General features: G+C 32.2%; 2 protein-coding genes across 2 annotated transcripts; one reads left to right on the forward strand and one right to left on the reverse strand.

Annotated features, from left to right (window-relative positions):
- Window positions 1-2,819: 2,819 nt before the first annotated feature.
- Window positions 2,820-7,185, reverse strand: LOC100805445 (importin subunit beta-1). Its single transcript, XM_003525282.5, has 3 exons — window positions 7,037-7,185; window positions 3,637-6,056; window positions 2,820-3,533 (listed from the first exon to the last, which is right to left on the reverse strand). Exons 2-3 carry the CDS (start codon window positions 6,048-6,050, stop codon window positions 3,335-3,337), a joined length of 2,613 nt encoding a protein of 870 aa, XP_003525330.1. The 5' UTR covers window positions 6,051-6,056; window positions 7,037-7,185; the 3' UTR covers window positions 2,820-3,334.
- Window positions 7,186-12,178: 4,993 nt separating this feature from the next.
- BIP4 (ER-binding immunoglobulin protein BiP4) lies at window positions 12,179-16,160 on the forward strand. Its single transcript, NM_001251807.2, is given in 8 exon segments — window positions 12,179-12,367; window positions 13,385-13,652; window positions 13,729-13,943; window positions 14,054-14,296; window positions 14,422-14,901; window positions 15,020-15,174; window positions 15,300-15,382; window positions 15,477-16,160. Coding segments are annotated over 8 exon segments (2,007 nt in total). The 5' UTR covers window positions 12,179-12,312; the 3' UTR covers window positions 15,985-16,160.
- Window positions 16,161-16,881: the final 721 nt, after the last annotated feature.

Below are 16,881 nucleotides of genomic sequence, written 5' to 3' on the forward strand. Positions count from 1 at the left end.
AGAAATTATTACAAAACTGAGGAGTATACATAATGTTATGATTAAATATTAATGCAAACAATATATTATTATTATATTCATAATCTATTCATATTATATGATATGATGTTTTTTTCTGAATTAATATATGATATGATGTATTCTCTTTTAAAGAATTAAATAAAAAATATTTTGATTAAAAAAACATACCTTTTTCCTCTAATGCATTTTAATTTTTTAATTAACTTGTTTAAATTAATTTTACATGTTATAAATTTATCACAAGGTTTATTTCAAATGTTAATTTTGTCTTACTCCTACAGTGTTAATTTTAAAAAATAATGTTGGCAAACCCACGTGAGAGCACAACGTAGAAGCTAATTAAAATTAAATATTAATAGTATAAAAAGGTAAGCAATACTAATATCTAGAAAATATTGTGTTAAAAAAGAAATTTGTTGTGTTGACCGTTGATTTATTAAGTTCGTATTTTGCGCGTGATGAGAAGGTTAAAAAGAGAATTTGCATATGAACAAAAATTAAACAATAAAAACAAATTTATAACCAATTTTTTTTAGTGAACAGCTTATTACCAATTAATGCATATATAATGTTTAAATAATTTATATTGAATTGTACCCCAAAAAATAAGTATTTTTTACACACAAAAAAAATTGTAACTATCATTAATAACATCATTAAATAATATATTACAAACATTCATCCTCTCTTTAAGTAACATCACATCAGTGGTTACTTTTAGATTTTTATGACTAAAATATTTAAGTGTGTGAGTTATAGTGCAATAAAAGCAATTAAATTCATTTTTCACATTTTTTAAGTGATAATATGTTACCTCAGGGCAATTAAATACGTGCCAAAATCAATGGTTTAAATAGGTTCTGTTAATAAATAGAAATAACACTTTGTGGTTATTATATTAATATACATTTTCTATGGAGATAAGTATATGTAAACAAAAATGGTAGAGATTAAAAGTGAGTAAAATAAAAATTAAAAGAATAACAAATTACAAATAATGCTGCAATTATAAGGTAAAAACTTTTACATTATATATAAATATAGATATTTTACATTATATATTACGTCTTGTACAACCAAAGCAAGAAATTTATCCTTAAAATTGTTGAGGAAAAGTTTTAAGCTCAGTCAGTTAACGCAAAAAATACATAGGTCATATGCAAGTTATAAGGAGTAAAATTGAACCAAGACTCAATCATTAACTTTATTTTAGAAAACAATGTACTACAAAATTAATACACCACTAATTTTTTCCTTGAGATAAGGGTTTGCGTCAGAGAAAAGGACATCCTAAAGTTTAATCATACTAAACAAAACAATCAATCCCTTGTATAAGTTACGTGTAGAGGCTTGCTTTTATGCTTCTATGTTGTTTGTTTGCGAATTTTTATAACATTTTTAAATATCTAATATTTTGTTAATTAAAAATTTAATGTGTAACGCATTTTTTAAAACACAAATAAAAATTAGCTATAAGATTATATAATTGCAGAAATTAATTTATCTAAAATTTGATATACATAACTATTAAAATAAGACTTAAATGTAATTTTATTTCTTTTATTTTGTTCCATCTATGATTTTGTCTTTCATTCTAAAATAGAGATATTTGATCTTTTATTTTAAAAAATTCATAATTTTAAATCTTTCTTTTATTTTGTTTAATCTATGATTTTGTCTTTCATTTTAAAATAGAGATATTTGATCTTTTTATTTTAAAAAATTCATAATTTTAAATCTCATATTTCAAAATGTTATTTGGTCATTTTATTTGATCCCGTATTTTAACAAATAAAAAAATTTAGTTCAATTTTCAATTTTATTTATATTATTTCTCACATTATTTAAAATAAATTACTATAATTGTGATTATTTTTTTTTTACTAAATGGAAGAATCAAATATCTCTGTTTTAAAATGAAGAAACTAATTACCTATCCAATAAAATGAAATATCAAAATTACATTTAAACCTTAAAATAACTATCATTCCAAACACCCAAATTTTGGCTAAAGGATAATGTACCCTTGGCCTACGCAGTTCAATTAAATCCTATTAGAATTTCCTTTTGAAAATTCATTCTAGCAAAATATTTAAAAAAAAAAAAAAAAAGATTCAAATAGTCATCCTTAATTATTGAAAGGTTGGTGTGCATTGTCAAGATTGGAGTACACGCAAAATTACTTGATAGAAAAGATAATCGGAACAAATAGCCATAGTATATAAACACGTCAGAATATCAGGTCTTTACCCAAAAAAAATAGTTTCTTTTTTTATCAAAAGAGTAACAGAAATCAGACATTAAACGATTCTAATTAAATTCAGTAAAAAAACACAAGCAGCTAAAGTTAGCAATAATTCGAGTAGACATTAATTTTGAACAATCAGCTTGAGTGTAAATATGACATTTGCCTTCTTGTAAAAAACTACATTAACGAATCAGAACCCGCTTTAAACTGCATGCTGGCGTCCGAACCAACTTGGTATAACCAAACACTCAACTCAAATTGAATGCCATATAAACACGCTACCAACAATTGGCTTGGCTACGACATTTTAATCATGTAACGGCCACCTATGTGTACCACTAAAAGGTAAGGCCTTGATAGTAAGGGCATCTAAAAACCATGTACGATATATTATATTACACGACATACGAACTTCAAAACTAAAAGGCAGCGAATAAGAAACACGCCCCATGACACATTCCTCATACATGCGAGTATGCGACTTTAAACATAGGTGATCAAAGAATTAAAAAAAAACTTTGATGCGGGAGACAAAAAATTATTTGAATAATTTCAAGGAACGGCTAAAATATGTTGCATTACCTATCCCAAACACATGGATGGATGGACTAAGATGATTGTTTCACTCTACAGCCAATAGTAATAGGAAAAGAAAAAAAAAAGTAAAGGACATAATATCTGGACCACCATAGACTCCTATAGTTACGGTATCAGCAGATATCATGGGATATCATCTATCTCCTTTCTTGCTCCTTCCCCCATTTCACCCTGTTTCTCCTCCTGTACGTAAAAACCACATCTTTTCTGCCAAGTTAGCAGAAGAAAGATTGGTCATCACCCACCGACTTCCTCCATAGCAATGCAGAACAATAAATTTTTAAAAATAAAAATGAAAAAGCAGACTCCATGACCATGTTATGTTGTTGCTGACATGAAATGCAGACCCAAATGACCGAACACCTGTTCCCAAAAATGGTGATGACCCGACTCATGTATGCAGTTGAGACCCCCACGCAACAAATGCAGATGTATGCAAGAACTAGAAGCCATGAAATAGCAATAGCCTCAAAATGAAATTGCTCGACTGATTGCCAACTTGGCCCATTCGGCAGATTCCTTAATCAAATGGTCATCAGATGATAAACACTCTTTGAGGAAGTCTTTGCTAGACACAGATTGCTGAATCAAGGGGCCAGCACTACTGCCCAAAGTATCAGCTAAATCTCCAAGCACGCCAATTGCTGTCTTAGTCACAACATCATCCCTGGAAGGACAAGAGGCACCAATAAATTAAAATAACAAATTAAAAAATTTGAAGATGCAAAATTCACAAACAGGCAGAATTAGAATTACAGAAAATTACTTACATGTCCTTCTCCATATACAAACTATCCAAGAATTGCAGCACATGAGGAGCATAAGACATCAGAAGCTGGGTCTTTGGGGAACCTTTAAATCCTTGGAAGATCCCTGAGTATGCCTCTAGAATTCCATTTCTCAAAGAATTTGTGTATTCTGTCATATCATCATCAGCACCAGATGTATGAGCAGAGAGTTCTGCAGCACTCTGAAGCATAGGCATTGCATATAACAAGTACTTCTCAAAGTTTTCTCCAATTGCCAAGGCTATGTCTCCAAAACATGAAAAAATAGGAGGCTTAACAGACCTATGCAGCTGATTGCTGGACAAATCCTTAAGAAGTTGGGTCATTATCCCATCACAATAAGGCAGTACTTTCTCCTCCAAGGCTCTGCATACATCACCAACCACACCCACTGTGATAGCACATACCTGGTAGTCCTCAAAATTTTGGAGACCCATCTCCAAGTACTTGTAAAATTCTGTCATGTATTTCGCAAAATCAGCACCAGTTGCATAGGCCAAAGCTCCAATGGCAAGCATAGCCTCCTCATGAGCTGTTGCACTTCGAGAAGCAAACACTCTCAAAAATAAACCCATTATTTGGTCAGCATACTGCATGAAATGATACTTTGTTGGTTCAGATGATCCTAACTTCTGTATGATAACCTGCAAGCAACCACATAGAAGGCCTTGTAACTCATTCTGCCTCTCGTCAGATGAAACCTTCTGATTCTCAAGAGTCTGATGGAGCTCCATCATGATGAGAGGAACAAGTTGTACCACCATAGGAGCTGTTTCATCATTAGAACACCTCACTACTTCATTTAAGGCTTCATAGGCTGCTGTTCTAAGGCGGGATTCTCCAGCATCCTCTCTGTGAGTTACAGTGAGAAGAGCATGAACAATATCTTGAAAGAAGGGGGTCAATGGAGAGGACGCAGATGCAGCATCCTCATAGCCTTGGGCAAGAAAATAAAGAGCACCACAAGCCTTCTCAGCAACATTTGGAACATCCTTCATGCTCTGAAGCAGCACAGTAATAATCTGTTGGCAGTTTGCTGGAGTAATAATCGGAGTATCCAGAGCTGATCCATGCAAAAATTCGAACATTCGCCCTAGAGTCCATGCAGTTGTGTCCTTCACGTGATTATTTGGATCTTTCATCAATGCAGTGAGCATGAAATTCAAAGCCATATTCACCAGTGGCACAAGTTTATCAGGGGAGGGACCTTCTAAAATAGAGCCAAAGGCATAAGTTGCAGCTTCCCTTTGCCTCCAATCTGGTTTGGTTATATTCTCTTCAATAAACGGCATAACCAAAGGTACAATGTCATCACCAACTGTCCGTGCAACTAATCCCAAGCAGGTACCTCCAGCCATAGCAATGTTCCATGCTCCTTCATCCTGGTCTTGATCTTCTTCTTGCTTCAGCAGTGTCTCCAATAACATGGGGACAAGAAATGAAAGTGCCTGTTTAATAAAATAAAAGCAGGGAACCTCTGAATCCCCACTAAAATCACCACCATATTCTTCTAGTATATCAATTTCTTCGTCACATATTGAACTCCAAAACTCAATTGCCTGAAGTGCAACCGGCTCCTCATCTTCCCTCACAGCCTTGGCAGTGATGTTGAAGATATCTTGGATATAAGGAGCTAACTTTTCATAGTATGTCGAAGAAATAGCTACCAAGCACTCAAAAGCTGCTCGTCGAATCTTCAATTCAGGAGATTGTGTTGTCTCACACACAATTCTCATGATATAATCCCGCTCCATGTCATTAGAAAAATTCGCCTGAGCAAAACCCAATGCATTGTACAATGCTTTTATGGCAGCAAGCCTGACATCATTGTTTTCTTCTGTTGAATTCATCCCTTGAACAACAGCAGTGAGTATCTTATTTACATGATCCTGGTCTACTACATCAGGGGAAACTTCTTCACAGATGTAACCAAGGGTCTCAAGTGTTGCCTGTCTTGTAGGGGCAGGAAGCTGATGAGCATTAGACAAGAGGGATCCTATCAATTCAGGCCACTGTTTATGAGGCAACTCAATGCCAGCAACTTTAGCAATAACCTGTGATGCAGTTGACCGGGCATCAAGAGAAGGAGAAGAAAGTGTCCTTAACAAGAATGCCTTAATCTGGGATTTCAAAGTTGGGTCCAATGACAACCATCTTTGAACAAATTCTATTTTTCTGTGCTGCTCTTTAGCATCCAGAGCATTCTTCAGAATTAAACCTGCTAGCTTGCGACTCTCTGCAGGCTTGTCGTCATTTGCCAGTTCCCCAGCAAGAGAAAACAAGAAACTTGGAAGATTCTGTTCCTGAAATTGTTTCAAGCTTTCCTCGGCTTGTTTCCTTAATGTGCCATCGACTGCTTGCGCGTTTAAAAGGATTTGAGTAACCTCCATGGCCATCTGAACCTGAAACACATTAAAGGCATGAAAAATTATCCACCAAAACAAACTAGCAACCATGACTTATCACAAACATTAGTATGAAAATATAACTTAACCAAATTACAAAATACAAACCAGACAAGCAAAAAAGGAAAAAATTCAAAAAAAAATAATGAATGTACAATACTAACAAAAAATGGATATAGCTGGCAATGAAAAAATGCAAAATAATTGCAGAAGTAAAGTGTTAACAACAAAAGACCAGCTGATTCAGCGTGCAACAAATTTAAAAGTGGTGAGATTAAGAAAGACAAATAAATCGTAAATGATAGACAAAGTGTCATGTATGCGTACGGCTATGGGCCTGTGACACCATAAAGCATACAAAACTAGACTCCTGAAGTGTGTTCTCATTATCTCAACAGGAAAAAAATAAACAAAGAGATATTGATATATAACCATAGCACAGACAGTATAGATAAAACTAGTGTTTTCTACTCATGAGAAATTGACCTAAACCTCTCATAAACCCTATGTCACCACATAAAGAGAACATGGTAATAACAAGTGTATAATAACATTAAGAAGTAACCCCAGAAATGCAACAAACTACATCCCAAATAATCAAAATGGAAGCACCCCATTGCTCAGAAAATACGCTTCAGCACATTCAAACACTGTTTGCAGATGTCCCAACAGATCGAAAATGCAAGAAGAACTACATATCGATGTTCTACATTTCCTCAAACAGCCAAACAACACAGTGCATCAACAATCCCGAACACTCCCGATTCAAATAAAACACAAAATCAAACAGTACTAAAAAAGAAGGTTTACGAAGTGATTCTGATCAAAAAAAAAAAAAAACCTAAACCAGTGGAATGAAGTAAAACCACTGACTCGGATCAGCGGCGGAAGCAGTGGAAATAATAAGAAGAACAAAGCAAGGGTTCTAATAAGGGATTATAGCGAGTATAAGAAAATCAATGGAAGGGAGAACTCACTTAGTGACGACGAGATAACGAGTGGAATCAGCGATTGAGAGAGCGAGTCGAAGCCAAGTGAGGGAGCGCGGCGACTCTGAAACCCTAGCAGAGTGTGGGAAAAAGCAGAGACGCCAATGTTTCAAGTTTTTTCGGTTCTTCAATACTTGCTTTTTTATATTCGCTGTACAACACACCCGGACAATATCCGCCGTTGATTCAAATAGGGTTAATCTCCACGCTACGATCCTCCCATCAACGGCTCTATTTTGAAATGCTTGCTCGATATCGATTTTCATTTTTCGTGTGCGAGCGGTGTCATTTGGGGCCACGCGACATTTCCCGCGCGTGTTACGAGCTCCAGGTTCAAATCAATGCCATATGATGTGAGGTATCGGTCGATTCTTTTCTACGCGCCGTGTCAATGGTGTGGGCTTTGCAGTCACTGGATTATGGGGGTATTATAACAGCTATGATTGCTCTTTATTTTATCAAATCAAAAATACCATATCATATGGTATAGCCATAGCTATACTCACTGCCACTGCTCTTTTGTTATTATTGAATTGTTTTACGATTTTAATGGTTATGTACAGCTTAAATAATATTTGGGTTAATTCAGTTTTTATTCTTTTAAGATTTTTAGTTTTTTAATTTTTTTATGATAACTTTTAATTCTTTATTAATTTTTTCTCATAACTTGTATTCTTTTATTAATTTTTTGTCATAACGTTTAATCCTTTTAAATTTTTTTGTCCATTTTTAGTTTTTTATTTATTTTTATTACTCAAAATTAATCCTAAATATAAATAAACGAGGGGCTAAAAATACATAAAGTATGAACTATGTTTGAATAATAAAAATAAACTGTAGGCTAAAAATGGACAAAAAAATTAAAAAAAACTAAAAGTGATGATAACAAATTAATCAAGAATTAAAAATTGTCATAAAATTTTGAGGGACTTAAAATTGGAAGTTAGAAATTTTGAGAATTAAAATCTTAATTAACCCATAATTTTATGTTGTCATTTAATCTTAAATAAATTATCGTTGATATGATTTTTAAAATAATTATCCTAAAATTAATAAATTTATCATATATGATAGATTATAATTGAATAATGATATAAAATTATTTTCTAATGTTAATGTATAATCAATTTTTTTTATTTTTTATCGTTGTAGTGAGGAATTTGTATTAATAATATATTAATATTTCAATTATTTATTAACTTTAAAAGTATACATACATTTAAGTTAAATTTAACTATAATTTGTAATGTCAGTAGATATACGTAATTAACATGAAAATCATGACTATCAATAAAAAATTATCATTTATATATCTAAAAACCTTTTAAAAAATAGTTGAAATAAATTATTTTAAGTTGTACCGAAGTTAAAATTTTATCACTGTAATAGTTTTTTTTTTTTAAGTTTGCAATTAGATTTAAGGGGAAAAAATTACATTATTATAACATATGTACTTATAAAAACATCCACATTAGACTCAATTCTTAAGTAAAATTTTATGTTTGAACCTTATAAATAAAAAAACGTAATTGATTTAAGAGTTAAATTGTGATATAAAAATCACTATTGTTTGTCGTGTTTGTAGTGTAAGACAATGATATTTTAAAAAATGTTAAGGCACAAACAATAATTAATGACTTAAAATCATGTTTTTTCAAATAAACAAAAATAATAAGAAAAGCCAACAAGAAAATACAATAATTTATATTGTTTCTTTTCGAGATTGTGTCTAGTTTTTGACACTTCACAAAATTTTCACTATCTTTAACAAAAGATACAAGTATTTTTTTACCACCACTTTTGAATCTTACAATAAACTCATCTGCAAGCTTCCACAACACAAATATTATTACCTACCAAAATATTTTTAGCGCTAAAACAAATAAACATATTTGTTTAAGTTGAGGGTGCTTACAAACAAGATTGTTGTCTTACAAATGCACATCTAACTTAAATACAATTGTGTTTTTTTCTCAAAAGATATAAAAGTATTTTGAGAATTTTTTACAACTTAAATTTTTTTACTGGATCAAGCTTAAAGGTAAAAGAGAATAAAAATTTAAATTTGAGTAAGTTGTTCTAACTTCAACTATTCAAAGCTTTTAGATTTATAGAGTTCATCAACAAGTAGCTATTATATCTAAAAGGTATTTGTTTTGCTTTTAATATTGAGTTTGAATAAGGTATTTATTGGTGTATTAAATGCACATTCACTCCTTGTTGATACACCACTCTACTTATCTTTAGCCTAAATCAAGCCCAAAATAAATTTGTTCTCCTTGAAATTTCTCATTTATTAAATAATTTTATATAACTATTTTCATGTAAAAATGATAAATAATTACCCAATAAATCAGTTTTGTTCCAAACTTTTTCCAATTTAAAAAATACTTGATTTTTTTTCCCTTTAAATGAAAATTTTCAAATTATAGACATATTAAAAATATTTTTTTTTTGGGAAAAAAAAAGTCCTGGATAGATTTATGCCGTCAACCGAGAGTATTTTGATTATTTTACAGAAATATTTTTAAGTAATTTCTAAAAAAAGTTATAAAATTGCATTTAATTATTCTAGCTTGAAATTAAATTTTAAACAATCCTATATTTTTTTTAACGATGGTCATCGTATTCACTCTTATACTAATACTCTTTGATCAATATTAAAAATAAAAGACCAACAAGATTAAAACTCAATTACACACCCTCTTATATTGTCATCATTAAACATTAGTTTGTTTAAATTTATTTGTTAGAATGAACAGTTCTATATTTTTTTAGTGTGTTTGTCTAAATTATTTTGCTTGAAAGAACAATTTTTTCACTTATTTTAATAAGCAAATTCTATTTATTTATTAAAAAACTATATAAAAAATATATTTTTTTAGTTTAAACTAACTTACCTTAAACATGGTTTGGTATACATATTTCTTGTAATGCCTTTCACTAAAATAACAATTCGTACTAAAAAAATATAAAATCTCAAAATTATAATAGTCTTAAATTACTTAATAAATAAAGTCAAATAAATAATTTTTTATAAAAGTAAAAATATTATCCTCAAAATATGAACATCTAAATTAAATGAATATTAACAATATAACGAAAGTGATGCATTTTATGTTTAATTCTGAAGTAGTAACCAAACTAAAATAAATGTAACTAAGTAAATTATATCTTTAAGTATGTTCATACTCGACAAATTTATGCTTTGAAAACAACACTTACACTGAGATGATAATTTTAGTGAATAAAACAACTAACAAAAGTTAGTTCGCAAACAATGTTGTTCTCAACCATTGTGCTAATATGAAAAACCATGGTATCTAAAATGAATTTAAAATAAGATTACATATGTATATATTTACACATCAATAAAAATCATATTAAACAAACACAATTCATGAAAATTTTGAATACAAAATATTTAAATAACGACAATACTTCAATGCATCTAAATAAATATAACAAACACAACTGAGTAATTCATAGAATCACAAGACTAAATTGTTTGGTTCTCAAGTATATCTCAAATTCTTCAAAGGATCTATGAGTTTATATTATATTTTATGCAATGATATTAAGAGTTGTTTAAATTTTTAATTTCTTTTAAATAAGTATTTTTTTAAGAAATAGAAAGAATTTACTTCTTAAAATAAGTAAAAAAAATTATATTTTTTTAAGTGAAAATAGTTTAGATAAACATACTAAAAATATAAAAAGTTACTTATTTGATTAAAATAAATATTTATTTCAATAAATAAGTTTAAATAAACTCACCCTAAATAGAAAGAACAGAAAAAAAAATTAACTTTGATGTGAATCCTACACCTTTATTTTTTTCTTTAATTCAAATATTTATTTTCTTTCATTTTTTTTTTTATTTTCAACCAAATAACTCTTAAGAGAGGGTGGCAGTATCTTTAAGGCAAATGGAAGGATTAAGACAAAAAGAAGTAAGATTCTCATCTAAAGATAAATTTTAAGCAAAAGATATAAATTTTCTCTATCTCGTAATTGTTGCTTATTATCAAAGACCTTGTCTCCAAAAAAAAAAAAAAAACACTGATGAAGAAGAGTAAGGCATGTTATTCTTTCCACTTAATTGGCTTCTAAGGTTGCTCCTCAGACACAGTCAACGTAGAGAAAGTAAGCCTTTTCATTTCCTTTGTGTTTTATTAGTTGCTTTAGTATTTTTAGTTATGTAAATATTGCTTTTTTGGGTAGATAATGACTCAATTAGTTATTATATTTTATAGTGTTGATTTTTTTTATTAGTTACCAAATAAAATCTCCAACATTACGTTGGTCAGAATAAAATTAAACTTAAATCTCTTAAATAAGACATTAAATTTAAATATTATGGATGGAAAAAAAATCATTAAAGGAGAGATAACGATGTATGATAAGATTTTTTTAATCTATTTTTAAAATTGAAATCATAGAAAAATAAATTTAAAAATATGAAAACTTGTCAAAACAATCCAAATTGAATAATAAAAAAATTTAATTTGATTTAATTAAAATTTAATATTACATTCAAGTCAGACAACATCAAACCATATATTATTTATATGCTTGATTTGTATGATTTTTGTAAAAAAAAATCAAACTAAACCACGCGTGAACACTTCTAAATCTATCATTAGTATGCTATTATTTTGAAATTAATATTAAATCATATTTTATTTCAAAAATTGAAAAATCCTATTATATGTAAAATATTATTGTTTTATATTGTTATATTTAAATGTTATTTTTCATATTATTTGATTTACTAAAATAATACAATAAAAAATTTTAGTTTATATGATATGATTAAATGACTATTATATATAAAAATATTTACCTTTAACTAAAATTTAATAATAATAACAATAATATTAGCAATAAGAAGAAGAAGAACCTAGATGATTGAGTCTTGTAAGTTGAGGTCATAAAGATGGACGGCACAGGTGTTCCCAACACTAGAAGGAATGGGATTGGTTGAAAAAACAAAAAGCCAAATTTCTATTGGTCCACGTCATCATCAATGACATGTTCGAGCGTCAAGCTTCAAGTTCACGAAATGACCAGGTTTCGGTAGAGTCCCTCACCACACTACATAAAAGCCTCGCTCCCTCGTGCCATTTCAAAACCCAGAAACCAATTACAAATTACACTCTTTGCCCTCGCACCTTCAACTTAACCTTTTCTACTCATAATCTTAACAACTTGCTAGAAGAAGATAAAGAAAGAGAAAAAGTGTGTGTGTGAGAGAGAGAGCAATGGCTGGCTCGTGGGCACGCCGTTCTCTGATTGTTCTGGCTATCATTTCCTTCGGTAACTTTCACCACATAATAGATCTGATCATGTTTTCTTTTAGCTCTTTGCTGTTTTTGTTTAAATGCGCAAGTGGAAAAATGTAACCAGATCTCTCTTTCTTTGAACTTTTTTTTGGATCTGTTTTGTTTGATTCGTTGTGTTACGTAGCGGTAGATCAGTGACTGAGATCTTAGACGTAGTTGCTTAGGAGGATTTCGTAAATCGTGCCATGTTCTGCTTTTTGGTGACGTTCTTTGCGAACTCGTTAGTTCCAGGATCTTTCACGTTTGAGTTTGAGTAATATGCGTTTCTCTGCATCTGAGAATTTCGTCAACAGTGATCAGTTGGAGTTGTTATTCCGATTTCCGAGGGAGCGTTTTGTTTTTGAAAATGCTAATTGTTGCAAAATACTTTTGGTAACCAACACATTTATCTCTGATTTCTGTTCAATCAGATTTTATATTTCGTAACTAACACACGTACCTTTGATTTCTTTTAAATCAGATTTTATATATTTTAAAGTTTTTTTAATCAACATTTGTTTTCAAAATTATCATTGGTCGACGTTAATGTTTCGTGCAAATATGTTTCTAACTAACTAGCAATGCTCGTTTGTTTTTTGTTTTTTAAGTTGTCGATAAAGATTTTCACTATTAAGCGGAGTGATTAGTATTAGCCATGGAAAGAAGTTTTGTTCCGTTTGTTGCTTAAGATTATTGCTTTCATTGCATGGTTTTTCAAAGGATTGACGTTTGCGTATTTGCGATTTGAATATGACATCGTGAAGTTTCCTCCGGCTGATAATTGAATACATTAGTAAAAAGTATAAAGTAGAAATGTCTTTATGGTAATTTGTTAACGGATTCATATCATTATTGTATTTTATCGTTTATTATGCTAAATAAATTTTAGTTTATCGGGCTTGTCATTTGTCAAGCACTATTATGTGCAAATGCAGAAATTAATTCCATTTTGATGAGTTTCAGTGTTGTAAAACTGCAATTATGTAACTAACATTGAGATATTTTTCCATAGGATGTTTATTTGCAATTTCCATTGCTAAGGAGGAAGCCACAAAATTGGGGACGGTCATCGGGATTGATCTTGGAACGACCTATTCATGTGTTGGTGTTTACAAGAACGGCCATGTTGAAATCATAGCCAATGATCAAGGTAACCGTATCACCCCATCGTGGGTTGCTTTCACCGACAGTGAGAGACTAATTGGAGAGGCTGCCAAGAATCTGGCAGCTGTCAACCCAGAAAGGACCATCTTTGATGTCAAGAGACTTATTGGAAGAAAGTAAGACTTACTCAAGTTGATTTTTGACAATTTGATTTGATGGGATCAATGGTGACTGACATTTATCTTTTTGCAGGTTCGAAGATAAGGAAGTTCAAAGAGATATGAAGCTTGTTCCTTATAAGATTGTCAACAAGGATGGAAAACCTTACATACAAGTGAAAATTAAGGATGGTGAGACCAAGGTGTTCAGCCCTGAGGAAATCAGTGCCATGATTCTGACTAAGATGAAGGAAACTGCGGAAGCATTCCTTGGAAAGAAAATTAATGATGCCGTGGTCACTGTCCCAGGTAACTGGAAGTCTGGAACAATTCACGACTTATTTCAACTGCAATTTGATTGTTTTCCTCCTGCTTTTGCCTTTATTTCAATATCTCACATTTTCCTTTAAAATGCACAGCTTACTTCAATGATGCTCAGAGGCAGGCCACCAAGGATGCTGGTGTCATTGCTGGTCTCAATGTTGCTAGAATTATCAATGAACCCACTGCTGCTGCCATTGCCTATGGATTGGACAAGAAAGGTGGCGAGAAGAACATTCTAGTCTTTGATCTTGGTGGTGGGACCTTTGATGTCAGTATCTTGACAATTGATAATGGTGTTTTTGAAGTTCTTGCCACAAATGGAGATACTCATCTTGGAGGTGAGTACTTTTATACACATACACACAAGCTAATGTCTGTTATTCTATGGAAATGAAATTATATAATCTTTCCTTAAATTTTTCCTTTTGTTGCTAATGTCTGCTATTCTGTTTCCCCTTTCCAGGTGAGGACTTTGATCAGAGAATAATGGAGTACTTCATTAAATTGATCAAGAAAAAGCATGGAAAGGATATTAGCAAGGACAACAGAGCACTTGGCAAGCTGAGGAGAGAGGCTGAGCGTGCAAAGAGGGCTCTCAGCAGCCAGCACCAGGTCCGCGTGGAAATTGAATCACTTTTTGATGGTGTTGATTTTTCTGAGCCACTCACCCGAGCTCGTTTTGAGGAGTTGAACAATGATTTGTTCCGGAAGACCATGGGGCCAGTGAAGAAGGCTATGGAAGATGCAGGATTACAGAAGAGTCAGATTGATGAGATTGTTCTTGTTGGTGGAAGCACAAGGATTCCAAAGGTACAACAGCTTTTGAAGGACTACTTTGATGGAAAGGAGCCAAACAAGGGTGTCAACCCTGATGAAGCAGTTGCCTATGGTGCTGCAGTGCAAGGAAGCATTTTGAGTGGAGAGGGTGGTGAAGAAACCAAAGGTACCGTAGTCTGTAATGTAGCTTTTAAATTACTTGTCCCGAAGTCATAAATATTATTTACGCAATTAGATTGCTAAGCATAACACTTTCTAATCGTTGTGTGGCAATATCTATCCAGACATCCTTCTCCTGGATGTGGCTCCCCTCACTCTCGGAATTGAAACTGTTGGTGGAGTCATGACAAAGTTGATTCCCAGAAACACTGTTATCCCAACCAAGAAATCTCAGGTGTTCACCACCTATCAGGACCAGCAGACTACAGTCTCCATTCAGGTATGGTGCCATTATTCAATTTGCATTAAAGGGCATGATGCGTGTTTTTCTTCTAAATCTAAAATGCATGACTGTAGTGAACTATGACGGGGTTGACTCGAATTCACTGCTTTTTCTTAATACAGGTTTTCGAAGGCGAGAGGAGTCTCACAAAGGATTGCCGCCTTCTTGGGAAATTTGATCTGTCTGGAATTCCTCCAGCCCCAAGGTTTGTTACCTGCTTTGATGATGCAGTGTCCTCTCTCAATATTGCTCAATTTAATGTTTGTAATTCATTGGTATTTTATTTGGTAATTGAACAGGGGTACGCCTCAAATTGAAGTGACCTTCGAAGTTGATGCCAACGGCATTCTAAATGTGAAGGCAGAAGACAAGGGCACTGGTAAATCAGAAAAGATCACCATTACAAACGAAAAGGGACGTCTTAGCCAGGAAGAAATTGAGAGAATGGTTCGCGAAGCAGAGGAGTTTGCAGAGGAAGACAAGAAGGTGAAGGAGAGGATCGATGCTCGCAACAGTCTTGAAACCTATGTATACAACATGAAGAACCAGATCAGTGACAAGGACAAGCTCGCTGACAAGTTGGAGTCTGATGAAAAGGAGAAAATTGAGACTGCTGTGAAAGAAGCACTGGAATGGCTGGATGACAACCAGAGTATGGAGAAAGAAGATTATGAAGAGAAGCTGAAGGAGGTTGAAGCCGTTTGCAACCCAATCATTAGTGCTGTGTATCAGAGATCTGGAGGAGCCCCAGGCGGTGGTGGTGCATCAGGCGAAGAAGACGAGGACGATTCTCACGATGAGCTCTAGATTAGTCGGAGTCTGTTAAATTTTTATGATAGCTGGGAATTAAGAAGTCCCCTGCGCTTGCTTTTTTGGTGGCGATGATAAGATACTTTGTGAAATTACTTGTACTTTACTTTTTTGCTTAGTTTTACGACGAAACTTCTTCAGCTGTATGAATGAGCCTTGTTTCACTTCTATTCTCTTACGCTCCTGTTTTTCGCGTGCTTCGTGCCTGTTTTGCCGACCATAAGTTTTTAAATCAAGTCTTTGTAATTTAAAACAGGAAACCTCCGTAAAATATTATTGAGCCATTTTATAAAAACTCACGTACGGATATCAAATTTCTATCGGTTGCTATTTGTTTTTGATATTTTACCTGGAGTTTGTGACATGGCTACAATAGAGTCAGTCATAACTAGAACCGTAGACGTATAGCGAGTGAATGAAGTTTAAAGATGGATTCGTCAAATGCAGCGTCCGGAAGTTAGAATTTTTGTTTATGAAATGATGTTTTCTATTGTTTTAACCTTTTTTATACATGTCATGCTTCTTTTACATAGTGACCGCACCACTTGCCTTTCTATTCTGTAACAATGGTTACTGACAAGGGATACTGTTATCAAATTTGATGGGATTAGAAAATGAAATGGAGAAGCTGTTATATATAATACCTTGATCACATGCAGAACATGGTAATGGATGGCTTTGGTCATATTATGTTAGTCCCTGTTTGTTCAATGTCGAGAATGCGATTCGAATGACTAGACGTTAAGGATTTATGGTAACGAAATTCGTTATTTTTTTTTTGTTTGTTTAGAAAAATCGTGGATTTTGTTAGAATCTGACATTTTGACATTCTTGGTTCATCTATACGTCAAAATCTATTTCTTCTATATCTATTTTTATATGTTTGAGGTTTTA

This window comes from Glycine max, chromosome 5 (assembly GCF_000004515.6).
Source record: "Glycine max cultivar Williams 82 chromosome 5, Glycine_max_v4.0, whole genome shotgun sequence".
Lineage (NCBI taxonomy): Eukaryota > Viridiplantae > Streptophyta > Magnoliopsida > Fabales > Fabaceae > Glycine > Glycine max.